Source organism: Diabrotica undecimpunctata, chromosome 8 (assembly GCF_040954645.1).
Source record: "Diabrotica undecimpunctata isolate CICGRU chromosome 8, icDiaUnde3, whole genome shotgun sequence".
Taxonomy (NCBI): Eukaryota; Metazoa; Arthropoda; class Insecta; order Coleoptera; family Chrysomelidae; genus Diabrotica; species Diabrotica undecimpunctata.
In genome coordinates, this window is record NC_092810.1 from 128,231,488 (window position 1) to 128,249,052 (window position 17,565).

Here is a 17,565-nt window from a genome sequence, read left to right on the forward strand (position 1 = left end):
ATGCCAGGAACTGCCTGGGAACGCGTTCATGGAAAAGAACAGCGGTAAATCGAGATGATTGGAGAAGCCTGTTGAAGGAGGCCAAGGCCCGATTTGGGCTGTAGCGCCATTGGATGGATGGATGGATGGATGGTTTTTTTTTTTCATAGTTTAACTCTTCATAGTTTTGAGCCAGTTTACTGAACCTCTAAAAATCACACGAACAAGCTGACTTCTGCTGAGATTGTCAATTTTGAGACCCTAAAAAGATGCAAAATAGTTTGCCATTACTATCACCGGGCTTCCCCTAAAACACTCCTATTAGAGGGGGTATGAAAAACATCGATTTTCGTTTCAAACAAGAAATGTAGCTAAAATAATGTTGAACAAAAATGTTAGCACTTTTTCTGTAGAATAAACAGTTCTCTCAGAAACCACGCTTGAAGCGACCATCAATTTTGAATGTCAGTTACGGGCCTGAAATCAATTTTTCAAAAAAAATTAATATTAACTCGTAAATTATTTATATTTTGCCGTAAATAGTCAGTTTCCATAACATTTTAATAAACAAACATTGCACGATTTTTGCCATTTTTTACGAATCTCATGAGCAATTTTTCATTTTTTGGAATTTAAACATTATTCGTGACCAAAATAAAGTTTGATATGCATCTGCGTGAATAAAAGTAAGTAGTAAATTATTATCATATTCCAAATAGCTGCAAAAAACCGTGAATGGTAAATTTAAACCACATACACAATATCTGCGAATTTAGTGGCCCAAAACTGCGACTGGTAAATTAAACCCATGTATTAAACTCTAAAATTCGCACCTATTGGGTATATCATATTGAGCGCAACCAGCAGCGTACGAGAAAAACATTGTTGGGATTTCGGTGCCTTTGTTGGATCCACAGTTTTGGTTATATAGTAGTTGGCGCTTACTAATTTACTTTAAAACTTTAAGTGTAAGGGCGTTGTTTTATACATATTTAGCTATATGTATAATGTAGTTAAGGAGCGCAGAAAACTTCACCTGTGTGTTAATTGTAGGCCAACTGTGGGAAGTACCAGTCTTATGTTATTACAGAAACAGCGAATATTGATTCCTAAAGGCCCCCGAATCGTAAAAAGTGTCTTCGTGGGTCGCGCACGATATTAATAATAACACAAAACACTGAGTGCCATTTTAGAGCTATATGCACTGGCCTTTGGTTATCTGATACCTGATACGAGTTGTATTTTATTGTACTTACTTGTGTGGTTAAGGAGTATGGAAAAACGTACCTGTATATTTTAGGAAAATTGTGGATGTACCAGTTTTATATTATAACAGAAACAGAGGATATTGATACCTACTAAAGGCGCTCGAATCATAAAAATGGTCTTCCAGTGCGCGCACGTCGCATCTAAGCTATTAGCGTAAATTCCTGGGTACCATTTTAAAGCTATGTGAGCTGACCTTTGATTATCTAATACATAATCTTTGTGTATAGTGTCAATAATTGTTTCAGCGTTAATTTTTTTATCGATAGATGCTAACGAAGGCAAAAGGCGCACCGGCATCGGTAATGTATCAGGTTTCATTCTAAATACATATATAATTATATATATAAATATATTTATATATATATATATATATATATATATATATATATATGCTAATTTTATAAGCTATTATTATTTTTTTATCAATAATACGCTGTACATAACTATTATTTATTCTTGAGAAAGATTTATTCTTGACTTGTTCAGAATTCGATCTTCAACTAAGACTAAGGTTCACTAAGTGCTACGTGTGGTCAGTGCTGCTATATGGCGTAGAGGGCTGGACACTCAAAACGAGGGATATAAACAGATTAGAAGCTTTCGAAATGTGGCTCTATCGCCGTATCCTAAAAATACCATGGACAGCGAAAATCACAAATATAGATGTCCTTAAAAGAATAAACTAAGAACGCCAACTTTTCGAAACCATCAAGAAAAGGAAAACGGCGTATCTAGATCACATCATGCAAAATGAAAAATATCAGCTCCTCCAACTTATAATCGAGGGTAAAATTGAAGGCAAGAGAGGAATGGGACGCAAGAAAATGTCCTGGCTCCGAAACATAAGGCAATAGACAGGGATTAACGACATAGAATATCTGATACATATTGCAAGAAATAGAGAATTAATGGAAAATGTGATCGCTAACATCCATTAGTGGATTTGCATCTGAAGAAAAAGAAGAAGATTCTTGAGAAAACGCATAATAATACCGTACTTGTATTTAAGTACAATAAATTATTTAAACGCATTTTATTAAAAAAATATATTTCTTCCTTGCTTCCATAGACTGGCAGATATGTATGGTTAATGATATTGATGTTGCTACAAAATTATTCTCCGAAATTATCTCTATAGGAATTGTTTAATTTGTGCCATTGAAGAAATATAGAACTTTAACTTTTCCCAAGTGGTTCTCTGCTGATCTTACAAGACTGACTCTTGAGAAAAAATATGCTCACTATATATATGTTAATAATCGTTCTGATGGTGGGTATATTAGATTTTCTCACCTAGAAGCTGAATGTAAACAACTCTTTGAAATTTGTTTCAGCATCTATATTAAACGTATAGATACTGGCCTAATAAATGATCCAAAATCATTTTGGAAGTACATCAATGACAAGCGATCTAGTCATAACCTACCTAACTCCTAATTTTATCAAGTCCAATCTGCAACAAATGGTCAAGATATAGTTAATTTATTTATGAACTTCTTCCAAACTGTGTATTCACTAAATAACAACAACCTTTAGGTACCTATCCATCCATTAAATAGGAACTTTGGTACAAGTATTTGTCATTCGTAGGTTACCATGACTGATATTTTTAATAGCATAAATGGGCTGCCCAATAAGCTTACTGCTGGTCCAGATGATGTGCCTAATTTTTTATTAAAAAAGTGTGTCTGTACCCTTATAATGCCATTTGTTATATTGTTAAATAAATATAGAATGTTTCCTTCTTCATGGAAAGAAAGTTATGTTGTTCCTATATTTAAAAATGGCCAGAAAGAGAATATTGAAAATTATCATAGCATTTGTATATAATCTGCAATCCCTAAGCTCTTCGATTGTCTTATAGCAAAGCCACTTTCTTGGTTATGTAAAGGCTTAATATCTCAATCACAACATGGTTTTCATAGCAAAAAAATTCACTGCAATAAACTTGGTTTGCTATCAATCTGATGTATTATCTCATATGGAAGACCGTAAACGGGTAGATGCAATATACACAGAATTTTCCAAACCATTTGGTCGTGTAGATCACCAAATACTTTTGGGCAAATTAATTAATGTAGGCTTTCATGTCAGGTTTGTTGAATGGATTAAAAACTCTACATCTGGGAGAAGTCAAAGAGTCAAGAGAGGTTGTCATTTGTTTGACAGTATCTCAGTAACATCTGAAGTTCCTTAAGGAGGCCACACTTCTCCACTTCTTTTTAGTATCTTCGTTAATGCCATCACTTCCTATTTCCTAAATAGTAAATGTCTAATGTTGGCAGATGACTTGAAATTTTGGAAAGTTATAGATAGCTTTAAAGATCAAACCTTGCTACAAGATGACTTAGACTAACAACAAAACTGATGCAATCAGAACAAACTCCACTTAAATGTAAAAAAATGTTGTTTTATAAGTTTTTCTCGTAAAGTTATAGAAGTGTATAGAATTGGAACAAGCTATACTATTAATAATCAGCCACTGAATTATATTTCTTCTATTAAGGATTTGGGTGTTATTTTCGATGAGAAGCTTACTTTCTATGAGCACATAAACCGTTATTTCAATAACGGCATCTAAACTTCCTGGTTTCGTTACTGGGAATTGCAAGTATTTCCCCATTGATTCAACAAGATTAGTGTATTGTTGCTTAGTTAGAACTATTATGAAATACTGTTATTTGGTCACCCTATTTTCAGAACAATATTGATACCATAGAAAGAGTCCAGCATACATTTTTGAGATATTGTGCTTACCATGTCCACACTACTATTGAACATCATGATTAATCCTGTATCGAACAACAATTATTTTTACCCTCAATCAAGAACCGTCGTGATATGTCAGGAGCTATATTTATATATAAGATCATACATAGATTTATTGATTGTCCAAACCTGTTAAGCCAGATTAACTTGATTGTTCCCCATCAAGCTCTACGTTACCACAATGTTTTCAAGATTCCTTTCCACAGAACAACCTATGATATTCATAACCCATTGGATAGATACGTGGGGCTATTAAAGGTTCTCGATTTTGATATTTTCAATATAACTTTAACTCAGTTAAAAAGATCTCTTGCTTTGTGATATATGTATATTGGGATTGTTTAATTTTGTTTTTGTTATATTTTGTTTGTTTTTTTAGTATGTAAGATTTTTAGTCTCATTTTTTAAACTGTTTAAACTTTTTAATATTGATTTGATATTATAAGAAATTTCAAGTTTTGAATCCTAACTGTGATATTGTATATTGCAATTTAAACTGTTATCCCGTGTATTAAACAAATGAAATAAACAAATTTAAAATTGGAAGCATTATGACCGATACAGAAAAAAAAAGTCAGTACGTATCTGTCTTACTAAAAGAGACGGACATGCCTACGATTCAAAGATTGGTAGCGGCAGCCGCTTAGTTAAGTTTCCAGCTCAGTCCTAGGTTGGTTCGCTGCGTACGTAAATCTCGGTCGGAGCATTCACAAAAGTCAACAATAAACATCCGTCCCGTCGCCGTCGATAAAGTTACGAAATCATGAACAATAATAAAAAAACGGTCGCATCGCGAAGTTCAAACTGTTAAAAATTTTTTTCAATACATTAGGCTAACGGATAGCAAGAATGAATGAAAAATATGGGTGTGCGATGGTTTTTCTTGTTGTGGATGTTTTTTTGTGTCTGTACACTTCGATTTATGTCTGTAGCAGCAGAAACGGGGTTCACCATGTGCGATATCCAAGAATGCAATTGCACAATTAAAGTAGCACCGTGGAAAGTCATCAACTGCAGTTTACATGAAGGACAGGCAAGTCAGAATTGGATTAGTTAGTTGTTTCTAACACACTTAAGATAAGAAAATATGATTAGTACAATACAAACATACTAACATCTAAATACAGCGGCTTAGATAATTAATTTGTTTACATTTCTTTTATCTCAACTGTCGGGATTGTTTTCGTATTATCTTTTGCATTAGTTCAATATTTAGTTTATTAGTACGGCTATTATTATTTACTTTACAGATTATGAATGGAAATATAGATGCATTTCATAATTTCACTTGGACGTCATGTTGAATGTATTTATTTTATTTTTATAGTTGAACACATCGCAAAATATTGCAAATGCACTTGTTGTAACTTGTCGGTTACAAAGAATTCGCTTCTATTTTTTTGCAACCAACAAGTCGTAGTAGTAAAACGGTTCTATTTTACTTTCTTAAGCATAAAAGGTGAATAGAGTTAGGTAAAATAAAATAACGTCTTTAGGAAAGTAAATATGATGATAATTACATATAAAGAAAACAATAAAAGTAATTTAATCGAATAGGAATCAAGGGTTTGAAATTACACGGAAAAAATTGTTACTTCATATAACCAAATAAATATAACAATAACATAAAAAAGGTTCTTTGAATAAACGATAAAGAGGATATGACCGGGCTAGTATGAAGAATGAAGATGTATGTAAAATAAATGATAATCAAAAGGGTATATACATCTTCTTCTTCCTTCTTGTTTGTAGGCTTTAGAGCTTGTTTCTTCTTCAATATTAGCCTCCTTAATTGTTTAAATTATAGCACCATTTTTTTCTTGGTCTGCCAATACTTGTTCGTCCATTTGATGACTTATCTCGTGATATTCGTACTATCCTATCCTCTGCCATTCTACTAATGTGTTCGTTCCACTCCTGTTTCTGTTTTGTCACCCATCCATTTATGTCTTCTATATATTGCATGATCTTCTTATTTCTTATGTTTCCGCTCTTCTCTCCCTATCCAACAGACTTTTCGTTAATATTCGTCGAAGTATTTTCATCTCTGTTGGTTCTAGTAGTCGTCTCGTTTTAGATGTGTCAGGTCTTGTCTCCGCTGTGTATGTTAATATAGGTCTAACTGCTGCTTTATAGATTCTTGTTTTTGTTTGTGTCTTGTCTTGAGTGTTTGTTCTTCCAGATTGTGTCATTAAGAGATCGCTTCGCTTTACTTGCTTTAAGCTTTGTTGTAAAAAAAGGGTACATCACTGCATATAAATAAACAAAAGGAGCAAATGACACGAACCTGCCAATGGGTAATAATCGAAGAATTGCTTCAATAGTAAGAATGCCGTTCTAAAAGTTTCAGAACATCTCTGATTGGCATAAGAAGATAACTAATACCAAACTAATACTTAAATGTCTTTTACTTTTCATTTAATAATTGTTGCATGTCCCATTAAAAGTTGTGACACATTAGTTTGTGACCTCTTGTCAACAGATTCACTTCTCAAGACTCTCATTCTTTACTTGTTTCTTTTCTATTTCATTTAACTAAGTATTCACAGTATTATATTAATGTCTGTAAAGTTACCATATCCACTTTATAAAACTGAATTCAGACCAGCAGTATAATTTATTGCTAATTTATTACGAAAAGAAAAAATTTATTGCTGTAACCATTTCCGAGAAACAGTACCTACCTATGCTAACCTTACAAGCTAGTATAGCTATATCGGCAAGGAAAAGGGGTACGGGGCCTATCTTGGCATCATATTTTATTGCTAATTAATTGCTGTTCATTGGTAGATTAACCAATCTCCAAAAACTACCCCATCATCCCCTACCTGTAAACACACCCCCGGAAAACCGAGATATCGGCCAAAAAACGAACCGCAAGGAAATGATTGCTAATTTATTTCCGAAGTTTTATTCAAAAAAAAAAATATTGCTGCAACCGTTTCCGAGAAACAATGGCTATGATAACTTTACGGTAAAGCTAGTATAGCTATATCTCGGCATGGAAAACAGGTACAGAGCCCATCTTGGTGGCATATTTTATTGCTAATTAATTGATGTTGATTGGTACATTAACCAATCCCCAAAACCTACCCCATCACCCCCCTATAAAACTCAACCATGGAAAAATCGAGCTATCCGCCAAAACGTTGTAACCAGAAAAGTGAACCGCTATGAATTATGTGCTGATTTGTTACTGAAATTTTATGCCAAGAAAGACTTACTGCTGCAACCGTTTCCTAAAAATAATGATGACAGAACCTATCTTAGCCTGCTATGACGTACCATAGCAGGAATAATTTTCAAAAGCTCCGATATCAATTCTCCTGATACAACATAAATAATAGATCCAATAACTTCTAGCGCATCATCATTGCACGAGGTGGTATTCAACAACATACTACGAAATTACTATTTTCCATGATTTTAAACATTTCTATTGGCATTAACATCAGCGTTTGACCTAAAAAGTGTCAACTATAAATTTAGCCATTTTCCATTTTGTCTGTAACAATCTTTGATCATATTATCTTAGAAACCTAGGTAACCTAGAAACGCCAATGTTGGTGATAATCGTTACTGATTGATTAATTTTAGATCATGCGGTTTTTGGGCATAATTAGTCGATAGTTGTTGTTATATTTAGTTTAAAATATAGGTAGCACCTATTACTTGATAAATCCGTGTTTTAGCAATATTGTAACAATATCAACATCGTGCAATAGAAATTTGTATAAGTAAATATTATCACTTTAAAAACATTTATTTTTTAAGCATATATTTCCATTTTAATGATTATTTCATGGGAGTAAACCAATGAATATTTAATAGAAGAATTTTGTTTTGATAATTTTTAAGTATCTTACACACTAATCTTATCCAGAACTCAACAGTCAGTTTCACAATGTTGCGTATTCACACGTTTCTGCAATTCTTTTGTTTGATTATGAGTTTAGTGACATTAGTCCAAAAGTACAAAAAATAGTAATTAAATATGTTTATCTGATAATATTTTACCTACTTAAATATATTATTAAGACTATTGAACCTGTGCGCGCGAAAAAAGTCGACAATCTATGTAGTTGTTAATATAATAGGAAGTAAAACGTGAAACAGGTTACGAAACTTTATAAATAAATAAAGTATTAAATCTATGTATAGACAAGACGAAAAGCTCTGGTTCGTTCGGAAAAATATTCCAATAAGATTGTTTTACACTTTCATAATATATCCCAAAATAAAGTTCAAGAGGTTATCCAGGCGAAAAGTTTTTAAACAAATTCTAATAATCAATCTTTTCAGCCCCGAAATTTTTTTTTTAATTTTTTGGATCATTCTGAACAAAATAGGCCTCTTGTAATTTTTCTGTCAATATCAAAAATAACCAAACACATAAAAAAGAAAGTAATAACGCCAGGTTTCAGAACAAACAACAACTTTTAAAAACAACAAGAGCCCACAGAAAACGCACTTACACAGGGGTGTGTACAAACTTAATGTGGCGACTGCCCAAAAACTTACATCGGTCAAACTGATTGGAGTTTTAATAAACGTATAGCAGAACACAAAAGGGCATTCAATAATAGAAAAACATATTCTACATACGCACTTTACTTTCTAGACCATAATCATATTTTAATGACCAATTTATTAGAATCTATGGAAATTTACAAATTAAAAAATACAGATATAATTCTGAATGATCAACTTAAGACAAACAGTTCATCCCTTCTCAACTTGTTCAGTTAAAGACTATAAAGTGTAACGGGATACCAAAAACGCAATAATTGATCACTTGTAAAAGGTTTCTTGTTAGATATCAATTTTTATTGTACTTATATAATTTTTAAAGCTTAACACAGCCAACAAGGCTATTTAAAGAGTTTATTTTTGATTTTATATAACAAGTTTGTTCATAATATGCTTTAGAATCTGCTTCCGGAAATTGCAAGAGATGTGTTTGTTTATAAATCAATAGCGATACTTAACTTTTTCGGGGTGGTCTACAACGCACGTGTGATTTAAAACAATAACAGTGAGACCTGCTTGTAATATGAAACCTGTTGTATTATTAGCAAAGGAAGTACTTGTTTAGCTTCCCTTTAGTGTACATTACCAAGTTGCAGACTTATGAAGAAACGTTTTCATATTGGATATCAAAAATAATGTTTTGTTTACTAAATACATACTGTATGGTGTATAAACTTGAAATAAATAAAGAAAAAAGAAATAGAAAAAGAACATATTTTATGAATAAAGGAAATTCAAAGGAATTTAAAAAAAAATTGGAATATTCTCATAGAATTTCCCAAGAAAAATGAATTAAATATACATAAATAATGAACACACCATAAATGAAGTTACTAGAAATTTATTCATACATTATATCTCCCTCCATTCCTCGTTGTCTACGACTCCGTTTTTCATTTTTATAAATTCTTCTTTCCATTCTACTTTCATTCCAATCTAAATTAGGTTATCTGAATCAGACTGAAATTGGTTCAAAAAACAATAATAAAACTACTGACACATAAAACATAAAAACAAGGTGTTAAAGCTGATACAAGATATAATTGTCATACAATCTCATCAACCACACCTTAAAAAATGCTCACATCAACATTTATTTTGTGGAAGAAAGATGCTCAATTTGGTTTATTAAAATAAAAATGCATTTGAGGTAGAAAAAATCCTGCTACCAAAAGTTTTAACCAAAAATGATTACCTATGATCCCTTATAAATAAGGAATTTCACGAGATTGAAGAAAGGAAACAAAAAAAAACACACACAAGAAATCCAGAAACGCTCACAAGAAAGGATTTAAAGATGACAACAGTAGCGTATGTAAAGGGCTATCAGAAAAATTAAAAAGGAGAGGAAATAAGTACAGCATCCCAATAGCATTCAAAACAACCAACATACTGAGATCAATCCTGTCCAAAACCAAAACCAACAACACACAAGAAAGATCAAAGAACTGCATCTATAAAATATCCATGAATACAATCATTTCTATGTGGGACAAACTGCAAGACCACTAAGTGTCAGCATAAACGAGCATGAAACATACATTAAAAACTGAGACTTGGAAAAATCACATATATGTAAACTTACCTGAGACATTGGGGGCTATGATGTATCATTTACGTAAATAATTACATACTAGTGTAAAATTCAGAAAACGTACATCAGATTACAGTTCTCAAAACATAATGTGTAAAAACGGTATGATGTATCATGCTCTGCGTTGCTATGCGTAAAATGACCAAGCCACAGCAGAAAATTACATAAAACGTTATTTTCGGTTCTGTCATATCCTGAAGATCTGTCAGATAATTCAAATTAACCTAACTTTTGGCTCCTTGTTTGTTTTTGAAAAAATGGATTTTGTAAATTTGTTATTACTCAATGAATTGAATGATGTGACAAAAAGAAATTATGTAAATCTAGAACAACGTCAGTTACGAGGCACCAGTAACCCATTTGAAATAGATAAGCAGCTCTAACTAAATTGCAATAGAATTAAAGGTTCTCTCCCTACTTAATTTTGTAGGAAATGGAAGTTACCAAAAATGTACTGATAACAACCTGTTATTTTCAATGGAACAAAGTACATTTAGTAAAGTATTAACAGAAATAGCTGCAGGGATAGTGGAACACTTGGTGCCAAAATGGTGAAAAAGATGAAGTACAGACTGTAGTTCTCATAGAAATGATTCCAAAGGAGGCAAATCAAAAAAATGGTTGGGTGTTGGAAGCACAGAGAATAAGAAGTTTTATTGCTGCAAACTTTGTGTAGTGAAACAAAAACTTATTAATATTTTCATAATTTATTTATTTCACAATGATAAATAGTGATATAGTTTTATAATCAAATATAGTTTAGTAATATAATTTTACAATTTAGTGATATTTCATCATTTTATAATATATAATATGATAGTTTTATAATCTAGTATAGTTTAGTGATATATATGTTAATATTTCAACTAATTACAAAAAGCTCAAAACAAACAATCTAAAACATATTACTAAGTGGCTCAAATTTTTTTTAAATGTTTAGATAATACAAAGATATTATATTGCTGCAAACTGTGTTATAACATATTAAATTAAAAATGTTTATATATTGTTAAAAACAAAAACATAAATCATGTATGTTACATTTAATTACAAAAATGACACAACAATAACAAAATAAAAATATATTACAACCTGGCTCAAAGGTTTTGAAAACCCTTAGAGAATATAAAGAAGTGTTATCGCTGCAAATGTTATGTTATAAAATATTTAAATAAAAATGTTTATCCTCAGTTTATTTTATAATTATATGATTTATATTTATACAAACTTTGTGTTATAAAATTGTTAAATAAAAATGTTTAAAAACATAAAACCTGTATGTTACAATTAATTGCAAAAAGTTTAAAACAAACAAATTTAAAATATATTACAAAGTAATCCAAAATTTGTTAAAACCCTTGGAAAATTAAAATATACAAGTAAAGAATACAATTTCAAAAATTAACACAAACCTAAAATATACCACAAAGTAAACCTACAAATACACCTAAAATATACTAAGTACTACAAAGAACAAAGTTTGTAGCACAGGCATTACAACTTTGGGTTGTATAGAATTCCATTGTGGAACCTGACATAAAATTCATTAAGGTAGCATACCTTACATGGATAGAGCATTCCATCAGGCAAGAGGTAGGTGCAACAGTCGGAAAGGTTTTTAACAGAAGAGGGCTGATGGGACAATAAACCCGAAGAAGACCAAGACTTAGGTATCAAGACAATTTAGAGGATGATTTAAAATCTATTGGAGTTAGAATGTAGAGAAGAGTTGGTAGACACAGGGGTGAATGGATGATTGTCCTAAAAAATTATTTGCACAAGCACAGGGTTTTACATTATAGCCCTGTTAAAGCTGGAAACATATATTCCTGTGTTGCATTGATGTTGACTAATGATAATGCTAAAACAAACTAAAATATATTACAAAATGGTCCAAATGTGCTCATAACCCTTAGAGAATATAAAGAAGTATTATTGCTGCAAACTTCCGTGTTGTAAAATAAAAAAAATAAAAACAAATTGTTAAATAAAAGTGTTTATAATTAGTATATTTCATAATGATATGTAGGTATTTATGTTACAATTAGTTACAAAATCAAAAAGAATAACACAAAGATAAAGACAAAACAAAAAATCTGAAACAGATTACAAAGTGGCTAAAAAATTTTGAGTTATAAAATTGTTAAATAAAAATGTTTATATTCAGTTTATTCCATAATTGAGATATAATTTTATAAAGGATGTTTATAGAATTTTAAATAAAACTATTGCCTTTTTAATTTTCACAGGTTGACTTCCTTTTCCTTCTGAAAAATATTATACACAATAATAAACATAATACATCAATCATTAATCTTTACCTTTAAAATCCAATGTATTTATAATCTGGGGCTCCCCAAGATGAATCTTTGAAATGAGTTGCAAAATCTTCCACTCATTGAACACCTAAAAATTTAGCATTTATTAAATTTGATAGTAACAGAAATTAATTTTCTTACATGTCTTCATTGTTCTCTTGTTTTTTTAGGGCCACCATGTACTGTATTTACCATGATAGCAAATTCCTCTCACAATTGGGCTACTTTCTTAGCCTTCCTTGACTATTTTGCCAGTAAGCACTATTTATTTTTATGAAGTCTAACATCACTTCTAATTGTTTCCTGGTTGTTTTCTTTTTAATTGAAGCCATTAGTTTATTTTATTATAATTATAAAAAAAATAGTAAATTGTTTCCACAAATTACATACAATAACATAACCTAACTAAGAGCGAAAACGGCACCTAATTTTAGACAGCTTAAAAATTACATTTACATATAGATAAATTACATATCAAGGTAGGCAACCCGTTATACGTAGTTCTTACATCATACCGATTTGAACATTTTTACATAAATGTGTTAAAATCGGAGTTTACAGCATGTAATTATTTCACATAAATGATACATCATAGCCCTCAATGAGTGCAGAGTACAGTGGAAAGATGCATCAATAATCATGAAAGAAACATACATGAAAAAAAGAAAAATCAAAGAAGCAGCTCTCATTCTACTTGAATAGGTGAATTCCAAAAGAGCTTAAGTCATTTTTTTTTTCACATTTTGAGGTTTTAGTTGGATCTGATTCTAACATTAGAAAAACAATTCATGCCATAACAGCTTACGTCAAGTATACTATACAAATTAGAAATCAGTAATGTTTTCCAAAAGTGCTTTAGTCATGTATTGTTCTTTTACAAACAGGTATTGAATGTTTGCCAATGCGCGATTCCAGCTGTCAGCATCTATTTGCTGTGAGTTTTTGGTTATGTTGACTGTTTGAGGTGAAACAAGTGAGTAATCGAAAACGTGTGTTATAAGTATAGAATGAGTTTAGATTTTGTAACAAGTGATTTTTCAGTATCTGTAAACGACATAATAGTGCTAAGAAGAGGAAGCGAGAGAAAAATGAAGACCCTTGGGACAAAAATCTCAAGAAATTCGCAAGAAATAGTAAAGAAGCTCATCCAGATCCTCGCGTTGTTTGTGCTAATAAAGGTGATATTTGTAAGGCATATCTATTGACTCCTTATGATGTAAGTAGCTTTAATGATAAAATCTACTCACATAGAGAAGAACAACTTCGTATTCAAATTCCTTCTCAATCAAAAGTCTAAGCAACATACGCCTAGAAATAAAACAAATCCATAATCTCGAACAGTTACAAAATACTTCATACGACAGACAAATGGTGTTTTTTTAAGTGTGTGTAATTCCACATTCCTGCCCATCACACAATTTTCATCAAAAAGATTGGATCGATTAGCTAAAGCTTTAAAAGAGTCAGGAGAATGACCTCGTGGAAAAGCATGGTAGAGCTAGGATAAAACCCAAAGATTCAAGTACAGCTCAATCAATGATTGATTTCATAAAATCATTAAAGTGCTATGAAAGTCATTATGGTCGGGGTAAGAGCGTCCGCGGTTACCTTAGCCCTGAGTTATTTATTAAAAAATTGTGGCGTATTTGGAAACAGACTCAAAAAGAACAGAAGAAGTTGCATCTTACTCAAAGTTCTTCAATATCTTCCATACTAAATGCAATCTAAGTTTTGGCAGTCCAAAGACAGACGTTTGTTCATATTGTGATCTAACAAAAAGTGAAATCAATTTATACAAAGACCTTCAAGAAAAAGCTTTATTATTAAGTACAGATTGCACAAGTTATGAGCTAAGAAATTTTATGAACTGCTTAAAAGAACAGAAGCGAATGTAGTTAAGGTATCTTTTGACATGGAACAAAACCAGCCTCTTCCAAAACTAAGAGTTGGTGAGATATTTTATTCTCGACAAATTTGGGTTTATGACCTTACTTTTGTATTGATGGAAGATACACAAGATTCTACTAATACTTTTGTGTACACATGGACTGAAAACCAGAGTGGGCGAGGCTCCAATGAAGTAGTTTCAGCTCTGTATAACTTTTTGGGGATTTTGGAAGACAAGTCTAACAATGTTCCAGCGAAATCATTGACACTTCAACTGTTTTCTGATGCTTGCAGTGGACAAAATAAAAATCAACATGTTTTGGGTTTCCTACTTAGTTATGTGCAGATTTCCAGAGCGTTTAGTGATATTCAGCGTTGCTTTCCAATCAGGGGACATAGGTATATATATGCCTCCTGAGAGAGTATTTGGACGTTTTGAAAAAATATATAGAAGAAAAGAAACAATAGTTGAACCAGATGAGTACTACAAAGTGTTTGCATCTTCAGCTACAGTTAAAGTTTTAGGAAAAGACTGGAAACTTTTTGATTTCATGGATGCTGCAAAACGAGTATTATTGAAGAAGCTACTTTTTTGGTGCGTGAGCAACGAGTTTTTTCATTATCAAATAAAAGTAATAGAGATTGAAGCTAAAAATACCTACTGTGGTGATTCTAGTACTTTTAAAGTTATAAAAAAAGGATGCAATTTGCTGGGAGTGTACAGTACAGTAAAGTCTATGCCATTAGTGAATCATGTAAGTGTAAGTGAAAAGAAGAAAAAAGATGTGGAAAAACTTCTCAAATTTATTTCATTATCTGAAACTTCAAAAGACTTTTATAATACTGCACTTACCAATGTGCAAAAGCGTGTGCGTTTTTAGCGTGTGCATTCCAACGATAATAATACTGTAGTGTATGATGAACTAGAGCCTTTTATTTGAATGATTTTTACTTTTCAAATTTTGACAAAAATGTGAATAATTGATTTTGATGAATAAAAATTCATTTTTAATTATGTACTTAGATAGTCATTAAACCTTTGCTGACATCTTAAAGACAAGCTCTGATTATCAATAAACTTACAAATGAATAATAATATGAAGTTGTCTCCCACATGAATTTTCCAAAAGTGCTTATGTCACTGACTTAGGTGTCGTTTGAAAAAAAAATGTTTAACTTCTTTAAATCCATGATTTTGTGTTCAAATCTTACTTTCAATTGTGGAAACAAGAATTTGAACCTGCAAATTACATGCCTGATTCTATTCCAAAGTACTTAAAATTTAATTATATTCTTAAACATAAAAATTCGTTCCTGAAAAATTTAATTTTTTGACTTAAGACCTTTTGGAATCCACCTCTTCAATTAAGTCACCCTTTAATTACAAAAATATAACCCCTGAACAAATTTCGGTTACAATAACAGCTCACATTTTTAAAATAATCTTTTTTTTTAACGATTTTTGGAGTGGAAATCGCAACGTCGAACAACAATTATAAAAAGTAATTTTCATTACAATCCATTAGTAGTAGTTAATCCCATTTAAACACAATATTTAATATAGAAGAGTATTAGTCTATTGATAGTTTTTCACTGAAATTCTATACAAACAATATTTTTATTCATTTGAATTGGGCCAAGAGATGTGAGATGTGATCTTCAACTATTTGACATATTTCCTGTGCTCCTTACTTAAACTTTTCCTTTGCAAATAAAATGGCACTGTTACTTAATTAATGAACTCATTAATTAAGATTAATTCAGACATCGCTTTTAAAAAATACCGACTTGGAGGTTGGAAGTATCTGTTTCCTTGTTTGACTTTCTCCTAATAGAGGCGCCGAGACAGTTATCGTTTTTTTAGTGTCTGCGTTTTGTAAATTAATATTTAGGAATTTACATCTGCATCCACTCCAGTTTTCGCGGCTTTTTGAATTCAATTTGCTATTGTTTTGTTCTTTGTGATCGAGTGTACAGCAAGGTTGTCGTTTCTTATCTTAGTCCTCTCGTTCTCTAGACATGGATGATATTATTCTACTTTCTACTCACAGAAATAATGAAATTAAATCGCTTGTATGTCCTTAATAATAGATTACATCAAACAAAGATAGGAATACGACGACAGACCATTATTGATACTGGAAATTTTGATTTGAATGGTAGCATTGTTGTTCATAACTGATTTTCGTATTATTTAAATTTTTAAGAATACTTGAAAGAGTTTCAAGTTTCATATAAAATTCCAATAGTTTACACCCATGAATCAAAGATAATTTCCGATACCCATCATAATAGTGAAATGTGACACCGAACAAGTTAGACAAATGGTGATTTAGCGCTCTCGTGTCATTGTCAAATTTTATATTAAGTAGGTTATTGCCAATTTATGTTTGATGAATTAATAAATAATTGATAAGAGCATCATCTGTCCAAGCCATAAAAAGGGCGACAAACTCCTATGTCACAATTATAGAGGTATTTCCTTGCTGTGTTGTGAATATAAAATATTTAACAGTAAGTATTTCTAATCATAGACTACTATTCTTAATCACAAACTCCTTGCAGAGAAGATCATCGGAGAATATCAGGCAGGATTTAGACAAGAAAGATCTACTTCTCCTCCTCCTCCTCAGTCCTAATCCTTGGGATGTGGTGACACCATTAGACCTTTACAGTTTTTTCACGATTGAGATCTTCCCCTAGGTCTCTTTCCTTCAACTCTACCCTCGACTATCAGTTTTTCCATCGTGCCTGTTCTTCTAGCAATGTGTCCAAAGTACTGCAAATATCTCTGTTCTATTTGTTTGCAATTTATCCTTTACTTTAAGTTGTTCTAATATCGATACGTTAGTGTGATGATCAATCTAGGATATTCTTAGCATGCGGCGGTATACCCACATTTCAAAAACGTCTAGTTTATTTTTATCCGCTTTCTTTAAGGTCCACATTTCGGCATATGTGGCTATGGGAAAAATGAGTGCCCTTACCAGCCTTAGTTTTGTGTGTATTGTTATGCTAGAATTTTTCCAAATTGTTACCAGTTTCATCATAGCTGTTCTAGCAATAGTCAACCTTCTACGTATCTCTCTGTCACACCCTCCGTCATTTGTTATTAGGGACTCCAGGTATATGAAACTATTTACTACTTCAAAGCCCCCAATTTCTACCTTCTACCATCTACCAACTATTCACGGTTAAGCAAGTTTTTAGCAAAGCCTG

General features: G+C 31.6%; 2 protein-coding genes across 3 annotated transcripts in view; one reads left to right on the plus strand and one right to left on the minus strand.

Moving 5' to 3' along the window:
* hiw (MYC binding protein highwire) overlaps positions 1 to 17,565 on the minus strand; it is a 415,280-nt gene that overhangs the window by 83,158 nt on the left and 314,557 nt on the right. The window lies entirely within an intron of this gene.
* be (ben) overlaps positions 4,656 to 17,565 on the plus strand; it is a 156,186-nt gene continuing 143,276 nt past the window's right edge. Inside the window, exon 1 of the mRNA XM_072541010.1 lies at positions 4,656 to 5,054. Within this exon, the coding sequence (XP_072397111.1) occupies positions 4,871 to 5,054 (184 nt within the window). The 5' untranslated portion in view covers positions 4,656 to 4,870. The remainder of the gene's footprint in view (positions 5,055 to 17,565) is intronic.